A 23,316-nucleotide genomic window follows, 5' to 3' on the forward strand; every position below is an offset into this window, starting at 1 on the left:
AATGCAAAAGCAGGCAAGAAATTGTGTTATTGTATATGTGGCACAGTCTTCTATCCTGAAGCAGGACAAATCACTCCAGGTCAGAATTGATTTAGAGGTAAGTGATTCCCATTTGCTCCACATGAGGACTGCTAGATGACCAGTCACAGTTCTCTCAGAACTCTCTCAGCCTCCCTATTATGAAGGAAGGCAGGGAATGTGATTGTAAGCCACTCTGAGACTTCTTAAGGTAGGGGAAGGAAAGGAAAGGTCCCCTGAGCAAGCACCAGTCATTTCTGACTCTGGGGTGACGCTGCTTTCACGTTTTCACGGCAGACTTTTTATGGGGTGGTTTGCCATTTCCTCTCCCAGTCATCTACACGTCCCCCCTAGCAAACTGGGTACTCATTTTACTGACCTCGGAAGGATGGAAGGCTGAGTCAACCTCGAACCGGCTACCTGAAAACCCAGCTTCTGCCGGGGATCGAGCTCAGGCCGTGAGCAGAGCTTAGGACTGCAGTACTGCAGCTTTAACACTCTGCACCACAGGGCTCTTCCAAGGTAGGGGAAAGCAGGGGTATAAAAAACTACTTCTGAGATAAGACTAAATTTTACCAGGCTGAATACTCTTGTAAACAAATGTGCTGCAAGTTGTAATAAAGTGGCCTAGAGCTGCAATCCTAAATATAGGCCTGATGTCAAAGTCTATTAAAATTGAAGGCCCTGTCTTCCAAATAAATGTGTTCATAGTGAATGAAAAGACTCTGCTCTTCTCCTCATCATTCTTTTGAAATGATTCATTAGCAAATATATTTCAACCTATGACACTTTAAAAATGCAAGGACTGTCTGATTTTTAAAATGCCCTCTCAGGAGAGAAAGAGGTTAATGATTCATTTTAATGGATGGCTGGTAACACTATGATTAGGGAAAAGTGAGTGATGTTCTCAGGTCTTTGTCCTTCCACTCCCTTTACTTTACATGATGGACAATCTATCCCATAGGAAAATCATTTTAAAGTGAACCTCTTCTGCAGGAAACACGTTTGTCACGAAGTTGTGTGACTCATACAGAGAAAAACAAAACTTGGTATGCATGAGTTTATTTGAGGAGGATTTGGGCCATAATGAAAGGGGCATCAAGGCAAGCACTGAGCTGTTGCTTCATCCTGCCACAACCAGCTTTTTCTGCCAGAGATCAAACTGTGGGAGAGAAGTCTATAGTGAAAATATTTCCCAGAAAACATGTTTCCTCTCTCCCTTATTCTGCTTTCTTCTCTCTGTAGTTGTGCTGATGATCTAATAGCATTTTTGTGTGTGCATATTTTGGCATTGCCCCACCACCTGGCAGCCTGAGTAGTCTGAGGGAAGTGAAATGCCTGCATGTTAACCCTAGACTCTAAGATGCTTACAGATTTTTGGACCTTCTGCCCAGCGGAGTGTGTATGTAGCTGGCTTGTCTTGTTTGTTTGTCTGGAAGCTCATGATCAGGTAGAAGTAGTTGTCAGGGGGAGGATGGAAAGGGAAGGGGGCAGATCTGAGGCGACGGTCGGGCTCGCACGTTTCAAATCGCATTACGTGAACAAATAGCAAAGGAGCCGCCTGCCAAAATGGGCTTGTGTAACTTTGCAAATGTGCCAGAAAGTTTAAAAATCCCTCATCTCCTCCCCCTCCCTCTCTGCTGCCTGGCGCTTCACTCCAGACACCAGCAAAAGCAAGAGGGAGAGAGCGATTGCTGACTGCTGCGCCTCCTTTGTAAACTTCACAAAGTACAATACTGGGAGGAAGAAGAGGAGGGGGAGGGTACCCACTATCTTTTTATGCGATAGTTGCAAGAAAATTAGCTTGCTTGTGTGTTTGAGGGGGGGGGGGACTGAAGCGCTGCTGACTTCTCCGCCCACCTAGCCCAAAGGGAACCTACCCACTTGCTTGAGCTACAGATACAAGCCGAGGTTGCGATGCATCTCCTCTCCTCGCCGCCGGTTCTTCTGGGGCTCGCCCAGCTGCAAGCATGCCTCTACTGGAGCTGCCTGTTGTGGCTGCCGGCCGGCGGGCAGCCGCAGAGAAACCCACCACCACCCCCTCCCGCCGTGTGGAGGCAAAGGATTCAGTGGGAGAACAACGGGCAGGTGTACAGCCTCCTCAGCCTGGGCTCCCAGTACCAACCGCCGTGGCGCAGGCACAGCCAGGGGACCGCGCAAGGCGGCCACGTGTTGCTCCTCAGGGGCAACAGCACGGCTCCGCGCAGAGCGGCGCAAGCGGCTTCCGCCGGCGAAGGCGCCACCACCAGCACGACCAGGAGGCCGGAGGCGCGGCACTGGTTTCAAGCTGGCTACCAGCATTCAGCGGGCAATAATGGCGGCGGAAGGGGCCACAGGACTCAACACGACGGAAGCTCTCAAAGGGAGCCCCAGGTGCGTCGTCTTGAGAGCTCCCCCTCCAGGGCGGGCAATGGGAGCAGCCCACCCCCGCTAAGCAACCTTCGGCCTCCGCGCCGGGAAGATGGCATGGTGGGCGACGACCCTTACAATCCCTACAAGTACACGGACGACAACCCCTATTACAACTACTATGACACCTATGAACGGCCCCGACAGAACGGCCGCTACCGACCGGGCTACGGCACCGGCTATTTTCAGTACGGTAAGAGCTGACAAAAGTTGCTCGTTTGCGCGGATAAAATCGTCAAACCCCTGCATGCAAATTCCGGTTTCAGCCGCTTAAGTTGCATGCGTTAGATCGAGAACAATCTCCCTGAACCCACGGGGGGGGGGGGCCTGTAGACGCGTGGCACTTCCCGCCCTTCTTTTCCGACACCGCTCTTTAATAGGAGCCAATTGGTACCCCACTAGTTCCTCAGTCACTAGTTAACATCTGATACCACGTCCCCTCCGCCTAGTTTGCAGCGGGGACAGTATGTTGGTAGTTGTATGCTTTGTTAAATTTCAACTAGTCTCATTTCCGTAGAAAAGAAATCAGTAAAAAAAGAAAGTGCTTTAAAATCATTTTTCATAATCAACAATTTAATACATCATGGTGATGAGGAGAAAGGTGTTTTCAACGCAGCGTTTTTCTACACAGTAATCTCTGTGATCGTTATCCCCCCCCCCCCCCCCCCTTATGTAGAGGTGGTGGTGCTCAGGCTGTGAGAAGTTAGAGATTTTGAACCAATAATTAAGGACAGCTGCAGTTAGCACAGCGGCGAAGAAAAGGCTCTCTCTATATGTTTAAAGATCCTTTATTTCACTGCCTCTGGTGGATTCTGGATGCAAGTGATTTGGAGAAAGGGGAACTATGGTCTCCCCCTCTCGCAGTACCAAAGAAACTAATGATTCAAGAACTTTTTTGTATTTGGTGTACTGGGTAAGTGTGCAGACTCTTATCTGGGAGAACTGGGTTTGATTCCCCACTCCTCTACTTGCACCTGCTGGAATGGCCTTTGGGTCAGCCACAGCGCTGACAGAGTTGTTCTTGAAAGAACAGTTTCTGGGAAAGCTCTCACAGCCCCACCCACCTCACAGGGTGTCTGTTGTGGGGAAGGAAGATAAAAGAGATTGTGAGCTGCTCTGAGATTCGAAGTGGAGGGCGGGCTATAAATCCAATATCTTCTTTGTTCTTCTAATTAGGTTGACTGATGTTCCTAATTTCAAAGTCAATCTTTTATTCTAAAGGACTTTTAGAATTAATCCAAAATATCACAGTTTGCCTAATGGCAATAGAGTTTTTTGCAGCAACAGAGTTCCAGTTCCATAAAAAGAGCAAAGATTCTCTGTATCTAATAGATTCCTGCTATTTTGACCTGGCAAACTGAAGATCTCTTCAGCTGGTCTCCTTATGGGAGAATGCCCTTAAGATTTATGACAGAGGGTTAGCAACTAGGATGCTATGCAGTCATCTGCTGATCTTCTTTTGAACTTGAGAAAAGAGACTGGTGGCTGAATTTTCTAGTACTGAGTGGGAGGTTTAGAGAGCTGAACTTGAGCCATCATGACTCTTTTCAGGGGGAAATGTAGTGTGCTGGGCTTGATGTTGCTGTTCTGTGATTGGTTTGATGAACTGCAGGTCTTCCTGACTTAGTACCGGATCCTTATTACATCCAAGCATCTACTTATGTCCAGAGGACATCCATGTACAACCTAAGGTGTGCTGCTGAAGAGAATTGTCTAGCAAGGTAAGAGGCTGCTGCCTCTCCATTGACACCAGCATCAGATTTCTTATTGAATCTAATGGGAAGGTCTGGTCTAGTGCCTGAGAATAAGGAAGTCAGTAGTGTGTGCAGGCGAGGCACTATTAGACACAGCACAGATAAAGGTGGGCTTGCAAAGGGTTCCAAATGTTGCTGAGACAGGGGAGTAACTTCAACTGCTTAAAGCAGTGAAGAATTACATCTTTTCCTGCCCTCACAAACCACATTGTTTATATTATCTGCTGCTATGAGCTAAACAGCCAAATGACACAGTTACCATGTGCTTATTGGTTGGAAATGTTTTGCCTATACAAGGCCTGTTTTTCATTAATCCAACATTTGTAAATTCTTTTTAAAAACAAGTCTTCTGTGTTCTGAATGCAGTCTTACTTGGAACTGTAAAATGTTTGTTTTTTTAAAAAAAACCCACTTGCTATTTTTATTTGATTCTGGTAATTTTCAGTTCACTGTTTTCCCATCATTGGTGTTTAGCTTCTGGATTGATTGGGAGTCAGTCTACCAGTGACACTCAGTGCTATTAATTAAGTAGATAAACTGAAGTCCTGTGCGCTCTGACTTTGTGCCAAAGCTCTGAATTCTGTGGACTAATTTAGGCGCACACATCCATTACATCAAGGTAGGAGGTGGCTAATACGCAAGGCTTAAATCGGTTTAAACTAAAATCTGTCATAAATGCAAATAGAGCACCTAAACAATTTTCATTGATCTATTTTATATGTTGTTCTTGGTATTTGCAGCATTCCTACATCATAAAAGTGAAAGTAATCCAAAGATAGTTTGCAGCATATTTTGTGACAGTGTCCTCAGTTGGTGTGTGATGTGCCACCAAGTTGCTCTGAGTTATGGCAGCCTTATGAATTAACATCCTCCAAAACAGGGGTTTTTTGGTAGAAAAAGCCCAGCAGAAACTCATTTGTGTATTAGGCCACACCCCCTGACATCACCATTGTTTTGCAGAAGCTCATTTGCATATTAGGCCACCCCCCCCCTGACACCAAACCAGCCGGAACTGCATTCTTGCTCAAAAAAAAGCCCTGCTCCAAAATATCCTATCATTAACAACCTTTCTCAAGTCTTTGAAACTGAAGGCCATGGCTTTCTTTATTGAGTCAATCTATCGCATTTGGGGTCTTCCTCTTTTTCTGCTGCCTTCAACTTTCTCTAGCATTATTGTCCATTCTAGTTAGTCTTATCTTTTCATAATGTGACCAAAGTACAATAGCCTCAGTTTAGTCATTTTAACTCCAAGGGAGAATTCAAGCTTGGTTTCTAGGAGGTAAAAAATTAAGCAAGTCTTGATGATGCTTTTTGTGTTCCATTTGATCTATTTTAATTATTGTATTGGAAATCTGTAGCCAGTTTAATAGATTTACATTCTTGAATAAGGATCTTCTCAGTTTGCTTGGAGCTGAACTCAAAATGGCTTTTTGTCCAGTTAAGTTATGCAAAGCTGGCTTTAAAAATGAATTTCATAGCAGTGCCAGCCTAGATTTGGTTATGATATGTATTTTAATAACTCTAGCAAATATATTAGGACAGCAAATTAAAAAATATTCTTAGAGGACTTGGATGTAATGGACAAGGATATTCTACAGTTAAAATGTAAAGAACATGGGATGTTAGCAGTATGTATTAAGATAAACTTGAAATCATAAAATAAGAAATGGAATTATTAACCATTGAAACCCTGGGAGTGAGTAAACTAAAGTGGACTGGGTTAGGACATTTTCAGTCAGAAAACTACAAAGTGTTTTACTCTGAAAATGACAAACACGGAAGAAATAGAGTTGCTCTAATAGTGAGGCAAGACATAGCATAAGCAATTAGGGGCTATAATGCAAAGCCTGACCAAAAAAATAGCCTTTGACTTGATGTAGAGCTTATCAAAATAACCATCATTCAAGTTTACACCCCAAGTACAAATGGTGATGAGGAAAAAAATTGAAAGATGTTATGCAATTGTCCAGGATGAAATTGATCACACACTTAAACAAGATATGCTGATAATCATAGGTGTCTGGAACACAAGGCAGAATCAAAGATTGTTGGAAGATTTGGGCTAGGAGCATGAAATGAAGCAGGGGAGCAACTCATAGAATTATATGAAGGCAATAATTTTTTTTCCTTGCAAACACATTTCAGGCAACTGAATTGATGACTGTATATGTGAACATCACTAGATGGCCAATATAAAAATCAAATAGAGTACATAATTGGAATGAGAAGATGGAGAAGCTCCATTCCATGGGTGTCAAACATGCGGCCAAGGAGCCGAATCAGGCTCCCAGAGGGCTCCTATCTGGCCCCCGAGCAACTGGTTCTTGTCTGCTTCCTTCTGCATCTCAGCTTGCTTTGCAAGGCTTGCTCAATCACACAAGAGCTACAGAGCAAAACCTCTATTTTCTCCATTGGTTGAGGCTCCTTCCCCTGGGGAGGAAGGGAAAGAGCCAGAGCTTCCTTTGCCCAATTTCCTGGATCCCATGGGAGAAATATAAAGAAAGCATCTTTAAGACCAACAAGTGCTAATGTTTTAAGTATGTTTTATTTTAAGGTGGTTTTTTAAAAAAACCTTTAATCATGTTTGTGTCCTTTAAAAAGTTTACATCTCTATTACCTAATCTTAAATAGCTACACACATGGCCCAGCCCAACAAGGTCTCATTTATGTCAGATCCGGCCCTCATAAGAAATGAGTCTGACACCCCTGCTCTATTCTGTTTGCTAAAACAAGACCAGTAGCTGATTGTGATACGAACTATTGATTATTAATATCAAAAATTAGAATAAATCTGAACAAAAGCACCAGAACATTCATTGTGCCAAAATACAATCTAAACATAATTCCTGAAGAATGTAAAGACTATATAAAGAACAAATTTGCATTACAAAGTTTAAGTGAGCATGTACCAGAACAACTGTGGGTTGAAGCCAGAGATATTTTCAAGAAAGAATGCACAAAGACTATCTTTGTAGCTGAAAGAAATGAAAAATGATTGATGAAAAAAATCAGTAAGGCTAGAAGAGAAGCAGAAGTGAAGTAACAGAAATAGAATTGGAAAACTAAATGCAGCGTTCCAGCAACTTGCACATAGAAATAAAGAGAAGAATTATAATAACCAGTTTAAAGAAATAGAAGAGGAGAGCACAAAGGAAGAATAAGATATCTTTTTCACAAGATCCAAGAAATCAAAGGGAAATTTAAAGCTGTTAGGCATGCTGAAAGATCTGCACAGAAATAAATTAATTGAACAGGATAAATTAAAGAAAATATGTGAACAATACGTTGAAGAACTGGAGAGATGAGATGAAAGGATTTCAGAAATCTTCCAAGAAGAATCTTGTGAAGGGAAGTGAAAAGCTGCACTAAAAACAATTGGGAGAAACAAATCACCTGGAGTAGATGGGATCTCAATAGAGCAGTTTCTAGCCCCAGAGTCCATCAAATTTTAACAAGAATATGCCAACAATTATGGAACATAAAACAAAGGCGCCCAAAATGGAAATGTTCAATCTACATTCCAGTTCTGAAAAAAAGAGATGTTAAAGAGGGTTGCAACTAATTGGATCCTCACATTGATTTATCATGTGAGCTGAAATAGTGCTCAAAATCTTATAATGAATACTGATACCAGTTATGTTTGGTTTAAAAGAAATGGGTATACCGCAACATCTGGTTGTTTTGATATGTGACCTATATGCTGGACAAGAGGCTACTGTTAGGACAGAATATGGAGAAACATAATGGTTTCCAGTTGGCAAATGTGTTAGAAAAGGTGTATTTGATCTCCCTGTCTCTTCAATCTATGCAGAACACATACAAATTAGATTTAGATAAAGGTGGATTGGATTTACCTAGAAAACTGGATTAGATTTAGATAAAAGTGGAGTGAAAATTGGGGGAAGAAACAATTTGAGATATGCAGATACCATGTTACTGACAGAAAACAGTGAAGATCTGAAATGGCTACAAATGAAAGTTAAAACAGAAAATGTCAAAGCAGTATTACAGCTGAACATCAAGAAGACAAAAGTAATGGCTACTGAGAAATTACACAAGTTTAAGGCTGACAATGAAAAAATTTAAATTGTTCAAGATCTTTTATTCCCTGGCTCCATCATTAACCAAAACGGAAAATTTGAAGGGCAGCCGTGAAGGAGCTAAAAAAGATTCTTAAGGATGTGTCACTGACAACCAAGATCAAGATAATTCATAGCATAGTAAAGGTGGGACAATGAAGAAGGCTGATGGGAATAAAATTGATTCCTTTGAAATGTGGTGTTGGAGAGTTTCATGGATACCATGGACTGCCAAAATGACAAATGTTCATTCCCGTGGACTGCCAAAAAGACAAATTAGTTGATTCCAGATCAAATCAAGTGTGAACTCTCCCTAGAAGCTGAAATGACTAAACTGAGACTTTCATACTTTGGTCACACATTATGAGGTGACAAAACTCACTGGAAAAGGCAATAATACAAGGAAAAGTTGAAGGTGGCTGAAAAAGAGAGGAAGACCCAACTTGAAATGAATTGACGCAATCAAGGAAGCCATGAACCTCAGTTTGCAAGACATGAGCCAGGCAGTTAACAATCGTATGTTTTGGAGATCATTAATTCATAGGGTTGCCATAATACGGAAGCAATTTGCCAGCACTTAACACAGGCACACACAGAAATGTCACAGTGCTTTATAAGATTCTCCACTGATATTTTTAAAACAGGAGAGAAGTGAGGAATGAACATTAAATGCTGTTGAAATTAGTAGGATTGGAAGGAAATAGGGGTGTCAGCAGCAGACAAGCATAATTGGTGTGAAATTTCAATCAGGTAGGCATATTGGAAAAGAAGAAATTTAGGCCTTGCTACATTTCATGGCATTTCTAACCAAGGAAAGTTTTCAGGTGCTAAATATCTGCTCAATAAATAAAATACAGGCCTGGTGGGAAGTGTTTTCTTCTAATTTTAAGTAGTAAAGCCAAAGCCTACTTTTTATGTATTCAGCAGTGTAATTATGAACATTAGCACATATCTGAAATTAATTATGCTGTTTGGTTAAATATTTTCACTAAATGCAGGCATCGGACACAGCTCAAACAAGGCTGAAATCCTACAGGCCATTTGTTTTGGATACAACAGATGCCTTTGCATAAGTAAAAAGCACTTCTAGTTGTAAATGGCTGCCTGTGTCCCTGATCAGCTCCTTCCAGCAGCAGTGCAGTTCTCTCTGGAACATCTTAGTTAGGGTCCTTTGACCCTGAGTTTGGGGTGGTGCAAGAGGTGGCAGCTGGAAGGAGAAGATGGGAAAGTCCCAGTCTGTAAGCAGAACTACTCATAGTAGCTAGGATAGCAAGCCAACAGGAAAACATTACTTGATGTCAGTCTTGTTTTTAAATAACTTGAAACCCACTCAGGAAAGCATATAAGTGTTTCACTGAAAGTTAAGTAACTTCAGCTGTTGGTATTTTGGATAAGCAGTTCACAAGAAATATTGCTGAGCCATCAAAGACCTTTATCATAAGAACATAAGAGAAGCCATGTTGGATCAGGCCAATGGCCCATCCAGTTCAACACACTGTGTTACAGTGGCCAATATGTGTGCGTGTGTGTGTGTATATATATATATATGTATGTGTGTACGTGTGTGTGTATGTATGTACGTGTGTGTGTATATATATACACACACACACACACATATATATATATATATATATATATATATACACACATATACATACATACTGTGGCTAATAGCCACTGATGGACCGCTGCTCCATATTTTTATCCAAAGGTTGCAAAAAGTCAAAGATTGCAATTTCAAATCTATTTAATGCATGTGTGTTTTTATATCTTTGCAGTTCAGCTTATAGATCAGATGTCAGAGACTATGATAACAGAGTGCTTCTCAGATTCCCTCAGAGAGTGAAAAATCAAGGCACATCAGATTTCTTACCAAGCCGACCACGATACTCTTGGGAGTGGCACAGCTGTCATCAGTGAGTGGAGTGTTCAGTACGGTACTTTAAAATTATGTTCTCTTGTTATTTATTGTGATGTGGTTTTTCTCTTTTGTATGTGGAAAGAAGCTACAAAGCTTGGAACCCTTTCCATGAAACATGAGTTTATGATCTTCCTAAGAAAATAAGTTTCTAGAAGCCATTTCAGATACAACATCAATGAGATTTAAAATAATTTTGGCACAACTGGGCATAAAATATAATTATTCAATAATTACTGAGGAATTTAATGATATCAGTTTTTGGAGAATAATGTTGATACCAATCTTGAAAGTGGCCCAAACCTCTTGTACTGAATGGAAGTTGCTTGCAGATTTTCCATGTCAAGACATCTGAAGAGAATACAAAGATGCAACTTAAACTAGTGATGTTTTTATGATACAACCACTACCACACAACAGAAATAAGCTTTCAGTCCTCATGTGCTTTGACCACCCACTTAGAAAAAAAATATATCCTTTTCTGCTTTAGATCACAAGGGGAAAAATTTGTGCTAAAGAACTGGTTGATTCCATCATGTATTATATGCCATAAATAACAACAGTAGAATGTTAGAGAGAGAAGATAGTGAGCAGATTGGCTAAAGTTATAGTGGACTAACTTGCCATTAAAAACTGTGCAGCAATAGAACACATGGCATTTAGAATATTACCTAGCAATAAATATGAACATATGAAGCTCCCTTGCACTGGCTCAAACCCTTGGTCCATCAAGGTCAGTGTTTTTTACTCTGACTGGCAACAGCTCTCCTGGGCTTCAGGCAGATGTCTTTCACATCACCTACTGCCTGATCCTACAACTGGAGATACTGGGATTGAACCTGGGACCTCCTGCATGCCAAGCAGATGCTCTACCACTGAGCCACTACTTGATATAAGAAGCAATTAGAAAAAAAAAATAGAACATTACTATAAGGTAACAAAATGGGACTTAAAGAAGATGTTCAAATAAATTAGCACAGTAACTAGACATATTGATTTTAAAAACCCTTCAGAGATAGCATACTGTGAATTCCAAAAACATTCTATGTAAGCATTTTCTGTGAGATGAATAGTGCCCAGGGGTAATAACTAGAGGTTGTACTGCTCATACATATAGGCACTTTGGTACTTCCTACTCTTAATATAACTTGTGCATTGCTTTCTCTCTGGAAAAAAAGCTGGTGCATATATTTAATTTGTTTAAAGTTTTATTTTTATATAGTGTCTGAATGTAGAAAATGTAATATGTAGATAATGTAAAAATTGGAGCACAAAATATTAACACATTAAGTTTTAAGCAGTTAATAATGATGTACTTTCCAGGTAATTGTGGTACAGCAAGCAATTATGGTTGTTGGTTTTAACATGGGTTTGGGGGAGCTGATCTGTCTACTAATTTGCCTGTGGTTTGACAGGCATTACCACAGTATGGATGAGTTCAGCCATTATGACTTGCTTGAAGCAAGCTCGCATAGAAGAGTAGCTGAAGGACACAAAGCAAGTTTTTGTCTTGAAGATACTTCTTGTGATTATGGATACTATAGACGATACGCATGTACAGCACATACACAGGTAAGACCCACTTATTCAAAATAATGGCTCCTCTTTAGTGCCAGAATACAAGCCAATCACTTTTAACTGACTGTAGTAGTTTAGCACAGTGTAAGAATTATACATGGCTGTCTTTATCACTTTTGCTTGCATCTTTAGATAAATAGTGTTTTAGAGGAGGGTAGTCAGGGATGCAGTAACTGGAAGCTAATTCTTGGGACTTTGTTGAAATTCGTGCACCTATCTGGGGTTTTGGCAGATAGTATAAATATTTTTATGGTTCTCCAATTGGGAATATTGTAGTCTGTATAAAACATCTATTGGAGAACTGCAACTGTAGTAGCTGAGCAATTATTTTCCAATCACTGCTTCTGCAAGCATATGAATTGCAAGAACATGGGATTATGCTAGTTCTACTACAGGGAAAAGAAGCTAAATTTGTTCTGTGGAATGTATGCAGTTTTGGCATACTTCTAATGAAATTCCTTGATGAGTTGAAAGCATTATGTATTAATATTCTTTACAAGTCTAGTTCATCAGAATTATTCATAGCATGTACAACATGCACTATACACCACCTTGATTAAGTATTTAATCTAGTTTGGAGTTTCTACTCTATTATGATTGGACATAGATATTGACATGCCCTCAACCCTTGTACCCTGAGTTAAAGTTTTGAAGAGGATTTGTTATGCTTTCACTCAGTTGTTTTGCAAGACTGGTAAAAGTGACAAGCCAACTGCAACAGTCATTGGTTATCTGTGAACTGAATAAGTTACCTAGGATCACAGGAATCACAAAAGAAATATTATCTGTACAAGGTCATTGACAGCTACCAAATGACAGCCCTAGTATATATGGCCCACATCTTCTACAAACAGCTTACCCATCAGGCATTATAAAGTGTCTAATTCTATCCGAATTCCATTACAATTCCTATGGTTACATACATTGCTATGAAACCTTTGCTTGTATGAAATATTTTTCTTACCAACCAAAAACTGCATCTATTTTCCAGACAAAAAAGTATGCAGCTGCCAGTTCTTAATATATCCATGGCCTTTCTCTTCATAGCAAGTACTCAACTCTTGCCAAGTGACACACAATCTGTGGCCAAACATTGTACTTTTCATAGGACAGTCAGACTTCACTTGAAATGATTTCAGAGAGGAGAAAGAATTATGGACCTCATTTATTACATGGAATTTAAAGGGCTGAGTGTGCATGGCTTAAATGGAGCTGTTATTCAGGACAATGGTTTCATAAAGTTAGTATAGAACCTTTTAACCTATGAAAAATACCTTTATTACATGGCCAGGGAAATGATGATCGGCGCTTTGGAGTCAGGATGCAATTTTCTCTGGGTCAGTTTGGCCAGGGATCCTGGAGGGTCCCCCCCAACAATCTTCTGGGCATGGAGCAGGGGTAACTGGGTGGGGGGGGGGGTGAGGTATTTCCTGCATTGTGCAGGGGTTGGCTAGATGACCCTGGATATCCCTACCAACTCTGTGATTCTGTGTAACAGAATGAGCCAGATGTAACCTCTCTGTTTCTAAATCACTCCAGTTTAGCCAGCAGGAATGGTTGTCTTGTTTTGACACATGGAAGTAATGAATGGGAAAAGGAAGAATAGATCATTGGATTGTTCACAACGCAAAACATTTATATAATAATAATGGCATTCATATTGAAGGAAAAGATCATTTATTCTAAAAAAAATGAACAGTGGAAATAGGTTTCATTCTAAAAACCCTCCCACTTCTGCCTACAATAAAATCTTCATTATCTACCACATAGGGATGGGGGGGGGTGTCCTCAGTTAATCTGATGTGTCCAACACTCATGCTTCCTGCTTTGCCCTTCCTGGAGAAATCAGTGACCAAACCCCACCCCAACTGGAGTGTCATGGTGACAACCCCTGCATCTGGTGAGATCCTTCCCTGAGCCATGGAGTCCTCTTACACAACAAACAGAAAAGCGAGCTGACTGCCTGGGAATTTGCTGGTAGAGCCAGCTTCTGCCAATTTGAAAGTTTGAAAGAGAAGGAGGCAACACCTAAGGATGACATTAGCTGGCAGTGCAGTATAAGAGAAGCCCAGCGAAGGCCAGTGGTTGGCTGGAGAGGTGGGGGTGCTTCTGTGTGCCTAAAGTTGCAACATTATGGTGGCTGAGGGGGAGGTGCTTGCCTTGTGGGCCATGTTGGTTAACTGAGTATTTTGGATGATCAACTGCTAGTTAACAAAGCTTTTACTGTTATTTGTTAGGGGGGGAAGATCAGCTTTGATATTGGAAAGACAAGGATTGATTTACTATTCTGCTCATCACCATGAGCAAAATACATAGGAAATTTAATTAGCCTTACAAAAGTGCAGCATGATGTTTATGTAAAGATTGTCTTCGTTGTTCTGTAAAACCATATTTTAAGAAACAACTAACTTTATAAATCAATTTGTTACATTTGTTACTTCAGATATGATAGTGGATGTTGAGTTTAAAAAAATAGTAGTCTTTTATATCTGTCCAATTCTAGGGATTGAGTCCTGGCTGTTATGACACCTACAATGCTGACATAGACTGCCAATGGATTGATATTACAGATGTAAAGCCTGGAAATTACATATTGAAGGTATCCAGTTTTATTAAACCATATTTTGTACAATGATATATAAAAATTTGAAGTACAAAGTGTACTTTTTTTTCCAGGTTAGTGTAAACCCTAGCTATTTGGTACCAGAATCGGACTATTCCAACAATATAGTACGTTGTGATATCCGTTATACTGGCCACCATGCTTATGCCTCTGGCTGCACAATTTCACCGTAAGTTTTTGCTCTTTTCCTTCAAATATTTTGCAGTAAATCATGGCATTTTGGAAGTAGAGTGTGCTGTTAGGCTTAGGGAATGCAATACTGTTTCCTTGATACCTTTGCTGTTTCACTTAGCTTCAGAGTTGCTGGGCTTTCAGATCAGAATCACTTCTAATTAAATGAAGTCTTTTTTGACTTTTTATCAAATCAATACAATTGTATAGCCTGGAATGAACCTAAAATAATGTGAGCGTTCATTTTCTTTCCCAATAGAAGACAGCACGGATTCTTTCTGAAATAGTTTTGGTTTTGAAATCTTGTTTTGAGGCCTGAAAAAGGGATTTGTACATTCCTACTGCTGCCTAGATTCAGTGAGGTTCAGCTCTTATTCCTGGCTCTAATCTTTCTTATAGTTTGCATTTACAAACTCACTGCAAACTATTACTCACAAAGCCATCAAGAGACTATCTTCAAGGGAGGATTGAAAGGTCCCCAGAGCTGTGCATTGTTTCCTGCCATGACCGTTTGATTAGAGAAAGAGCCAGTTGGAGTAAAGGAGGCACTGCCACACTTCTCAACTGTCAAAATGAGCAACACATCCTTCCTTACTGATCTCAGAAGATTCAGGCCAGCAGGCATAGGATGGGTGCCATTGTTTCCCTCTGCCTGACCCTGGCAGCAGCTGCCTCCATTGCTGCCCCAGCAGTGATGCTGCAGCTTCCCCTCAGCCAGGCTGGCCTCCTCACCCCTACAAGTTGGGGTGGAGTTGTGCAGTTGTCCAACAGTGGTGGCTTGTGTTTGGGTGTCCTCTTTGCTGGGCAGGAGGCTCAGAATTTGGTGTCTGCCTGACAAGACACTTTCTGGTGGCCATAATGGCCAATTCACCTGATTATCTTTTTTACTTTTACACAAGACATCGTAGGACTTCTGTATGTAATATCAATCCAGCCTGTCTTCCACTATGGCCTCAGTTGCACACAGAAACAGAAATGCAAATCAGGGTATATATCAATGAATTGTCTAGCAATCATATATACTGTACCTGTGTTTGTGTGCTGCTTTTTAATTTTTGTTTGTATGTGAATGTGTACATGACAGGACTTCAGACTGGATAAACTGAAAAGTTAAACTGGTGTTGTAAACGAAGAAGTTTTCCACAACATTCCTGTTATATGTACAGCAACTGATACATGTACAATCAGAATAATAGTTTTACAAACTAATTCATAATGTATTTCATGAAAACAAGCTCACAGAACAATTTTCTTCTTGCTCTTGTCCCAAAGTTATTTGAATAGTTACTTTTTAAATGTTTGTGGAATCAGATGAGATGAAAAGGAGTGATTTTGTCATCATCTTCCTCTGCACTGCAGAGCACCAAGTGGCATGGCTGCTTATTATTTCACATGGGTCCCATGACCCCGGGAATAAACTTTATTGTGATTGAAATTTGTAAATGTCTGCTGAGAGAAGAAAGCTGGGTAGATTGGGCATCCTTGCACAGACCTAGCAAGGTCCTTATGCTAGTTCATAACCTGAATGGAAATTACAATGGAATGTTATTTATTGTGGTGGAATCAACTTTAGTAGTTCTGGGGTTGTATTTTAATAGGTTGAGCCATGCCTTCAGTTCACAGTTGCTTTAATCACAATAAATCCTGCCGTTCTGCTCTTTTTATGCAGCTGCCTGGAGTAATTTCTAAACCTTGAGTGAAAGCCAAGGCAAGATGATGCAAAGGGCTTGAATCTCTTGCTAATGGATATTCAAAGCTATTCTCCCCAACCACAGCAGTATCTGTTTGGTAGGCAGTAGCAACAAGCCCGGTAGTCTTTTGTCTCAGCATATGGCTGAAATGGTTGTTGGGGGTGGAGGTTACTCAGTTAACATTTTTAGCAGAAGAAACATATTTTGCTAACCATACAGTTGAAATTTTAGGACATCATTTACTTATTAGAACTTTCGGACCAATATCTGCTGAACTTACTAAATGCTTATTTTTTCTTTACTAGATACTAAGATGAAAGAAAATGTATACACCATTGCTGGAGATGAAGTTATTTCATAAACTGAAATAGGATGTAAAAACTTTTGAAAACTGAAGAAAAATGACCAGATATATGCAAAGAATTTTAATGCAACTTTAATGCATTAAGACCTGCTTGAAAATGAATTTTTGCTTTGTTCATGCATTTGTTCATGCAAAGTGTGAACTGGTGCTTTATACATGTTTTCAAATTCTATAAGAAAGTTGTTCACAGAAATACCTTCTTTAGACTACTGGAAATCTGTGAATGAACTTACAAAACAATTTATAGGGTGCTCAGGTAGGCTGGGATACCATAAGCATGTTTGTGCATGCTCAGGCAAATCATATAATTTGATTTAAAAGACACCTCTCCTCCACAACAATGCCATATCACAAAATTTTGTTTGATATTGCCCCTCCAACAAGTGCTACATCACGAAATCATTTGATATTGCCCTCCGTTTTACCAAGGAACAGGAGAGCTGGGGATCTTATTGACTGAAGCTTCTTGGGAATTGTGGAACTAGTTTCATAGTTCTTTGGATCAGATATAATACTGAAAAAGCAGAAGGAAAGCTTCCATCTTTGCAAAACTAGCTTTATGCATTTTCCACCAAAGCCAGAAAGGCATTGTTCACTTTTCAAGAACTCTTAATATTTAATGGAGCAATGCCAATGCACTAGTAAGTTACACCTTTGCATATGAAACATGTTTACATTTTAAATGTATTAGCAAGTGAACCATATTTGTAAGCCAAAAGCATACTGAGATTTTGACATGAACCACTTGCTTCTGAAAGATAGTTTAGAACACTAAGCAGTCATTTCCCAATTCAGGTAGTTGTATTTGCACATTTTTTTTCTTCCTTGGTTTCTGTTGACAGGAAGCTCTTGAAATAGGTGTCCTGAAACTACTTCACAGGAATAGGTAACCTACACCAGTGTTTCCCAACCTGTGGGTTTTCAGCTCAAGGAAGTTGTGAAGCCTATGAAGTGGGCCCTGGGTTTTTGCCATTTTAGTCATTTGTGCATGCTCTTGTTTAAAAAGCAGGTCACCATACCAAAAAAATTGGGAACCAATGACATAATTTAAAATGATGTATAAAAGTCAACAGTAAGACATTCAGGTGGCATTTTAAAAAAGCCTTTGAAAATACAGATTTAGTGGAGGAAGAAGTGGGATAATGTAGATTTCCCATGAACCTGGAAAATACTGTACATTGAATTAAGATTTCAGAAAAAGTGAAGCTTTAGAAGTGTTTCATGAAACAGTATCCATTGAGTAGGCGATCTATAACTGCCATGAATTCATTGGTGATTCAAGAGCCAGTCTTGAAATATTTAGAACTGAAATTTACAACTCTCAAATAACCCAGTGGCTGCTATTGGTAGGTGATTTATTCTCACGGTGGAAAAAAAAAATAACAGTGAGGATTTTTATTTAAAACTGTGAAATAACTCTTTAGAGGGAGCCTACCCCTACAAGGCTTAGGTTGTAAAGAAATGGGCCCTGAATGCACTCATTATTGACTATGCTTGGGTAGCTGCCTGACTTTTAATTTGGGCTGTATTTTGACTACATTCCATATTGTGCAATAGATAATAAATGGTGCACTTAGTTTGGCGGTTACAAGTGGTTTATAACAATGCAAATTTTTGGCTTGAATACTCTGTGTCTTAAGAGAGCAATCCTAACCATGTCAGTTCTGAATTCTACTATAGTTTATTCAATAAGGCTTACTCCCAGCAAAGTGTCCTTAGGATTGTGCTGTCTATATGCTTGATGCTATCTAATTCATTTAGAGAATTCAAATAAAATTTTTCTTTATGAAAGGCACCACAATATGCTCTTAAAACTTTCAGAACAGTCTAACATTTCTTCCTTTCCGTTAACCAATGACAGGGCCCTCCACCTGTCTCTTTAATGGCTATGGACACCAGTCCTGACCACCATATTTTCTTTTAATAGAGTGCATTCACATATACTGAGTGGCCTTTCATATGTGAACTACAAGTAACCACATACTATCTGGCTTGTTTAGTTGCAGGCCACTTTAAAAAATGTGGCTGATATCAGGTAGCCAGTGACTACTGAGAGCACAGGAATAATGATGACCTTAAACTTTTAATCAACTGCTACACAGGATCACCATGCAAATTTCTCATTCTAGGATATTTCCAATACAAAAATAGTATTTTCATTTGTCAAAGGCAGGGTTTATGCTGATACTTGCAATGTGAACAGGAATCATATGTTACAGTTGGACTTTGGCATTAGCTAAGGTTAGTCTAACAGTAATTAATGCTGATTAATTGTAATTTGGAGATTCTATTATGGATCTTGGGGCATATGAGAAATTACCAGTGACATATCAAACATTGTTGAGGTGACAGGCATTTTCTTAACTATTCTTGGATGCTCCTTAATTTTTAGTACAGAAAGCATTATTACTTCAAGCATTTCATGAACCATGATAATTTGTAAGGAATTTCTATTAAATAACAGGTACATGAACATTTTTCAGTCAGGTTTTTTGTACATTCTTTTGGACAGAAGAAACCTGAAGAATACTCAATTCATTGGAAGTGATCTATCCTGTGCCTTGCAAGATAACAAATATATTGTTTTCACATTCCAGATATCTGAAGGTGCTTACATACTTTAACTTGAACTGAAATAAAATAACTTGCTGTCAGGAAAACTATAAACAACAAATGGTAGAAGTTCAATGAAATGCCACTTAATATTATTGAAGGAATTTTCAATATTTACTTAAGTTTTTTTTAAAAATCTAACTCTAAAACTTATGCATCTTTCTCTGAAAAATTATTTATAATTATTCATACACTAGCTTTGTATTCATTGCATTTCCATATTCTTGTGCTACATTCTTGTATCATGGTTGAAAATTTGTGAAGATGACCTTAATAAAATGTTTCAAATGCTCATTGCGTCTCTTCAAGCTACAACCAAACACAGTATTTAGCCCAGTTTCCCCAATGGTTAAGTAGAATCTTTTATTACTTAGAAATAACTTTTGATTGGCAGATACAACGGAATAGTCAATCAAAAGGCAAATATGCAATTTGATATGTAATTTACTGATAATCCTAGCATCAGGAGTACAATGGATTAAACTCAACAGCATGGAGATGGGAGGATGTCCAAAAATAGGTTGGTGATTTCTAACTGCCTTCTATAGTAGAAAGGCCAGAAATCTCAAACTTCATGTTGCATATACACTATGTGAAAATAGGAGAGAAAACCACTAAACAGCCAATAGTGACACCTAGCCAAGACAGTTAAAGACGTTTTACAACAGTGCTTGAAGATACTAGTCATCTTTCGTTAATCTTGCATGTGTAACTGAACAAGAATACCTCTGTGGATGGATGAAAAAATTATGCTTACAGGTAATCGGAACTATACAAAGGAGGTTGAACTGTGGTTTCCACTACATTTTCCTGGGGTGGTGGACCCATTAATTATCGGTCTCTGAAGACTTACAGATTCAATCCCTAAGGCTATTTTTCAGATAGCCTTAGGGATTTGACTAACTAGTCCAGTTATTCTACTGAAGCCCTAATCTATTTCTGGAATAAATATTTCACAAATTACTTCCATCCTTTCCTTGCCTATAAGGCCCAGGGATCGGCAAAATTTAACAATGAACTATGAATGCAGCCAATGGAAGAGGCAGAAAGGGTGATTTCACCCCATCCGCCACATCAGTCTCTTGACCACTGTGGGTATTAGAAGAAGAGTTAGTTTTTACACCCTGCTTTTCTTTACCCTAAGGACTCTCAAAGTGACTTACAATTGCCTTCTCTTCCTCTCCCCACAACAGTCACCATGTGAGATAAGTGGGACAGAGTTCTGAGACTGTCCCAAGGCCACCCAGCAGGTTTCATGTGGAGGAGCGGGGAATCAAACCCCTGATCATTGTCATCTGTGCAGTCACACACGTGGGTACTGCACCTGCGTGTGATCTTGAAAGCTTCTAGAGCTAATTCCCAGCCTTTTGGGCGGGCTTTTTCCTCTATTCTGTGGAGCAGGCATTGACTGTGCATGCCTGAAACTGAAGAGGAAGCAACCACTCATTCAGTTCCTTCCAGCCACCAGTAGTGAATCTCATCAACTGAAGGTAGGTGACAGATATGCCAGCAGCGGGGAAGGCTGGGTGGGCAGGTGTGACTGCACAGATGACCATTTGAAGATCATCAGTTACTTCATGCATGTCTCGGTGCAATCCCACACATGGGTGACTAATGAGCTGCTACCAAGGTAGGATGGTGGGTGTTGGCAACTACTGGAGACCCATACACACCAGATAACAGCTACTTAAATTAACATACTTAGAGGCTCACCAGAGAATGCCATAGAGCAATGGCTTTACTGGAAGATGGAATGGAGGACAGCTTGGCTGAATGTCCTGTGTGCTCTGATGTCCAAAGCATAGCAAGATTCAAATGTAGAAGGAGTCAACCAAGCGGTAGTTATACATGTAGATAGGGACACCAGGCAAAAACACTGCAGAGGTGGAGATGGCCCTTGTGAAATGAGCCTGAGGGTGCACTGATAAGGATCGATCAGCCAATTGCTAAAATAACAATGGTAGAGGAAATCCATTTAGATGGGCATTGAGATGAAATCTTGTGACCCTTAGGTTGGAATAATATGAACAAATGTGAGTTCACACGGAAGGGTCGCATCCTGTCTAAATAAAAGTCAAAGCCCCTCCAGAGGTCTAAAGTGTGTACAGCTCATTGAGCATCAGCAGGGTCCTGAGGGAGGACAGGTTGAGCATCAGCAGGAGGGAGGACAGGTTGCTTGCCCGTAACTTATGACTGAGTGATCACCTGTGCAGCCACACACTGGGTACTGTGCCTGCATAAACAAGCAATGCAGTTGGTTATAAGTGAAGAGATGATGTAACTTTCAGCAAGAAGGAAGGGTCAGGGTGTAGAATCACTTCGTCCTTATGAAACACAGGAAATGGTGCATTGATGCAGAAAGCAAATGAGCTTGTTCGCTCTCCTGGCAGATGTAATAGCAATAAGGCAGTACATCTTTCATCAAAGTAAATGGAGAGATGAAATTGCCATGGGCTCAGATGGCCTACCCATGAGCTTAGCAAGCACTAGAGAAAGACTCCAGTCACAAACGATCAGTTTTCTCAGCAGATGGAATTTTCGGAGACCTTTGACAAAAGTTTTCGTGATCCTGTGGAGAAAAAAGAGGGTATTCATCTATCATCATGGTAAACCGAGAGCAGCCAAATGCTCCTTGATAGAGAAGCCAAAGCTGTATTGATGAAGAATGACCAAGTAAGAGAGCATCTGATAAGGGAGCTGATTGAGGTTGGATGTTAAAAGCAGAAGCATAGATGACGAAACATTTCTTCTTCAGTTTGTAAGAGCAATGCATGGAAAACTTTTGCACATTTAGGATTGTGTTGGCTACCTCAGGTGCAAAGGTCAGGATGTGGTTAAACTAAAGAAGGATGGGTCATGGTGGAGAACTATGCTGCCCTGTTGGGACAACAAATCCAGATCTGGAAGAAATCTTTATACTGTCTTCTGGACAAACAAAGCAGTAGCAGAAAAAACAGGTTGCTTACCTGTAATTGATGATCTTCGAGTGGTCACCTGTGCAGTCACACACTGGGTCTTGCGCCTGCGCCAGACTCTCGCTGGTAGCTTCAAAAGCTATAGACATATGCCTCTTCTGGGTGGGGCTTTGCCTCAACCCTGCAGAGCAGGCATCTACTGAGCATGCCCAGAGCTGAGGCAAGACCCCCCACCACTCAGTTCCTTCCGCCCACCGCCAGGAAGTCTCAATACTATCAAGTAAGTTAGCAGGAGATGCTAGCAGCGGGGAAGGCTGGATGGGAGTGTGTGACTGCACAGATGACCACTCGAAGATCATCAGCTACAGGTAAGCAACCTGTTTATCTTCTTTGTGGTCTCTGTGCAGCTCACACACTGCGTGATGAATGAGCTAAATGGTCGGTGTTAGCATCTACCATAATTGATATGGTCGATACCTATTGGTCATTTCTAACTGAACTCATTTATTGAATTACTCAAAACAAGCAAATACTCAGCCTTGTAATACACATTCACCAATGTATTAACACAAAGCAAACAACAATATCAATATCATCATGCACCTAACTTTGCATGAGGCAAAAAACTACTTGCTTGTGTGTTCTATAAACATGTTATGTTACTTATTTATAATTTCAGATGCACAAACTACAACATATTAACATTTTCAGTGGAAAACAGATTGAAGGACAGTTTGTCCAAAGTTTGCATCTTTCCTAGCTCTTAGATCTAAGTCATAGTGCTGTGTAAAGGTGGATTGAGACGACCATGTGACTGCAGCACAAATGTCCTGCATTGAGACCCCTGCCATGAAGGCTGATGATGAATGAGCCTTAGGTTTACATGGTAAAGGTTCATTAGCCAGCTGGTAGCACAGTACAATGGCCGAGGACATCCATTTAGAGAGATGCTGTCTTGAGATAGCAAAACTCTTCCTAGGGTTGGAGTAACAAATAAACAATTGTCTATCTTTTCTGAATGCTGCAGTCCTAGACAAATAGAACGCAAGGGCACGACGAACATCTAACATGTGTGGAGCCCTCTGTCCTTCATCTTTTGGTGTTGGAAAAAATGAAGGCAATGTTATGGTCTGATAAAGGTGAAAAGGGGAAACCACTTTTGGGAGAAATGCAGGGTCTGGTC

The 23,316-nt window shown here is 40.2% G+C and overlaps 1 protein-coding gene across 2 annotated transcripts; it reads left to right on the plus strand.

The window, feature by feature from the left end:
* The first annotated feature begins 1,875 nt into the window (after positions 1 to 1,875).
* LOX (lysyl oxidase) lies at positions 1,876 to 19,510 on the plus strand. 2 transcript variants are annotated; one of them, XM_060235548.1, is made up of 7 exons: positions 1,876 to 2,620; positions 4,040 to 4,148; positions 10,039 to 10,176; positions 11,594 to 11,750; positions 14,260 to 14,355; positions 14,433 to 14,548; positions 16,547 to 19,510. In XM_060235548.1, the coding sequence occupies exons 1-7, from the start codon at positions 1,936 to 1,938 to the stop codon at positions 16,551 to 16,553; spliced, it is 1,308 nt and encodes a 435-aa protein (XP_060091531.1). In that variant the 5' UTR covers positions 1,876 to 1,935; the 3' UTR covers positions 16,554 to 19,510. The 2 variants fall into 2 exon arrangements, with proteins under 2 accessions (XP_060091531.1, XP_060091532.1); XM_060235549.1 differs by lacking the exon at positions 16,547 to 19,510 and having other exon boundaries at positions 14,433 to 14,552.
* Positions 19,511 to 23,316: the final 3,806 nt, after the last annotated feature.

The sequence above is a fragment of the Heteronotia binoei genome, chromosome 4 (assembly GCF_032191835.1).
Source record: "Heteronotia binoei isolate CCM8104 ecotype False Entrance Well chromosome 4, APGP_CSIRO_Hbin_v1, whole genome shotgun sequence".
NCBI classification, from domain to species: Eukaryota; Metazoa; Chordata; class Lepidosauria; order Squamata; family Gekkonidae; genus Heteronotia; species Heteronotia binoei.

Excerpts from the sequence above, each read along its gene's own strand:
- LOX (XM_060235548.1), top strand. The coding sequence starts at position 1,936 with ATGCATCTCCTCTCCTCGCCGCCGGTTCTTCTGGGGCTCGCCCAGCTG. Across the intron at positions 4,149-10,038 it reads GAAGAGAATTGTCTAGCAAG|TTCAGCTTATAGATCAGATG; the intron begins GTAAGAGGCTGC and ends ATATCTTTGCAG. Across the intron at positions 14,356-14,432 it reads CTGGAAATTACATATTGAAG|GTTAGTGTAAACCCTAGCTA; the intron begins GTATCCAGTTTT and ends TTTTTTTTCCAG.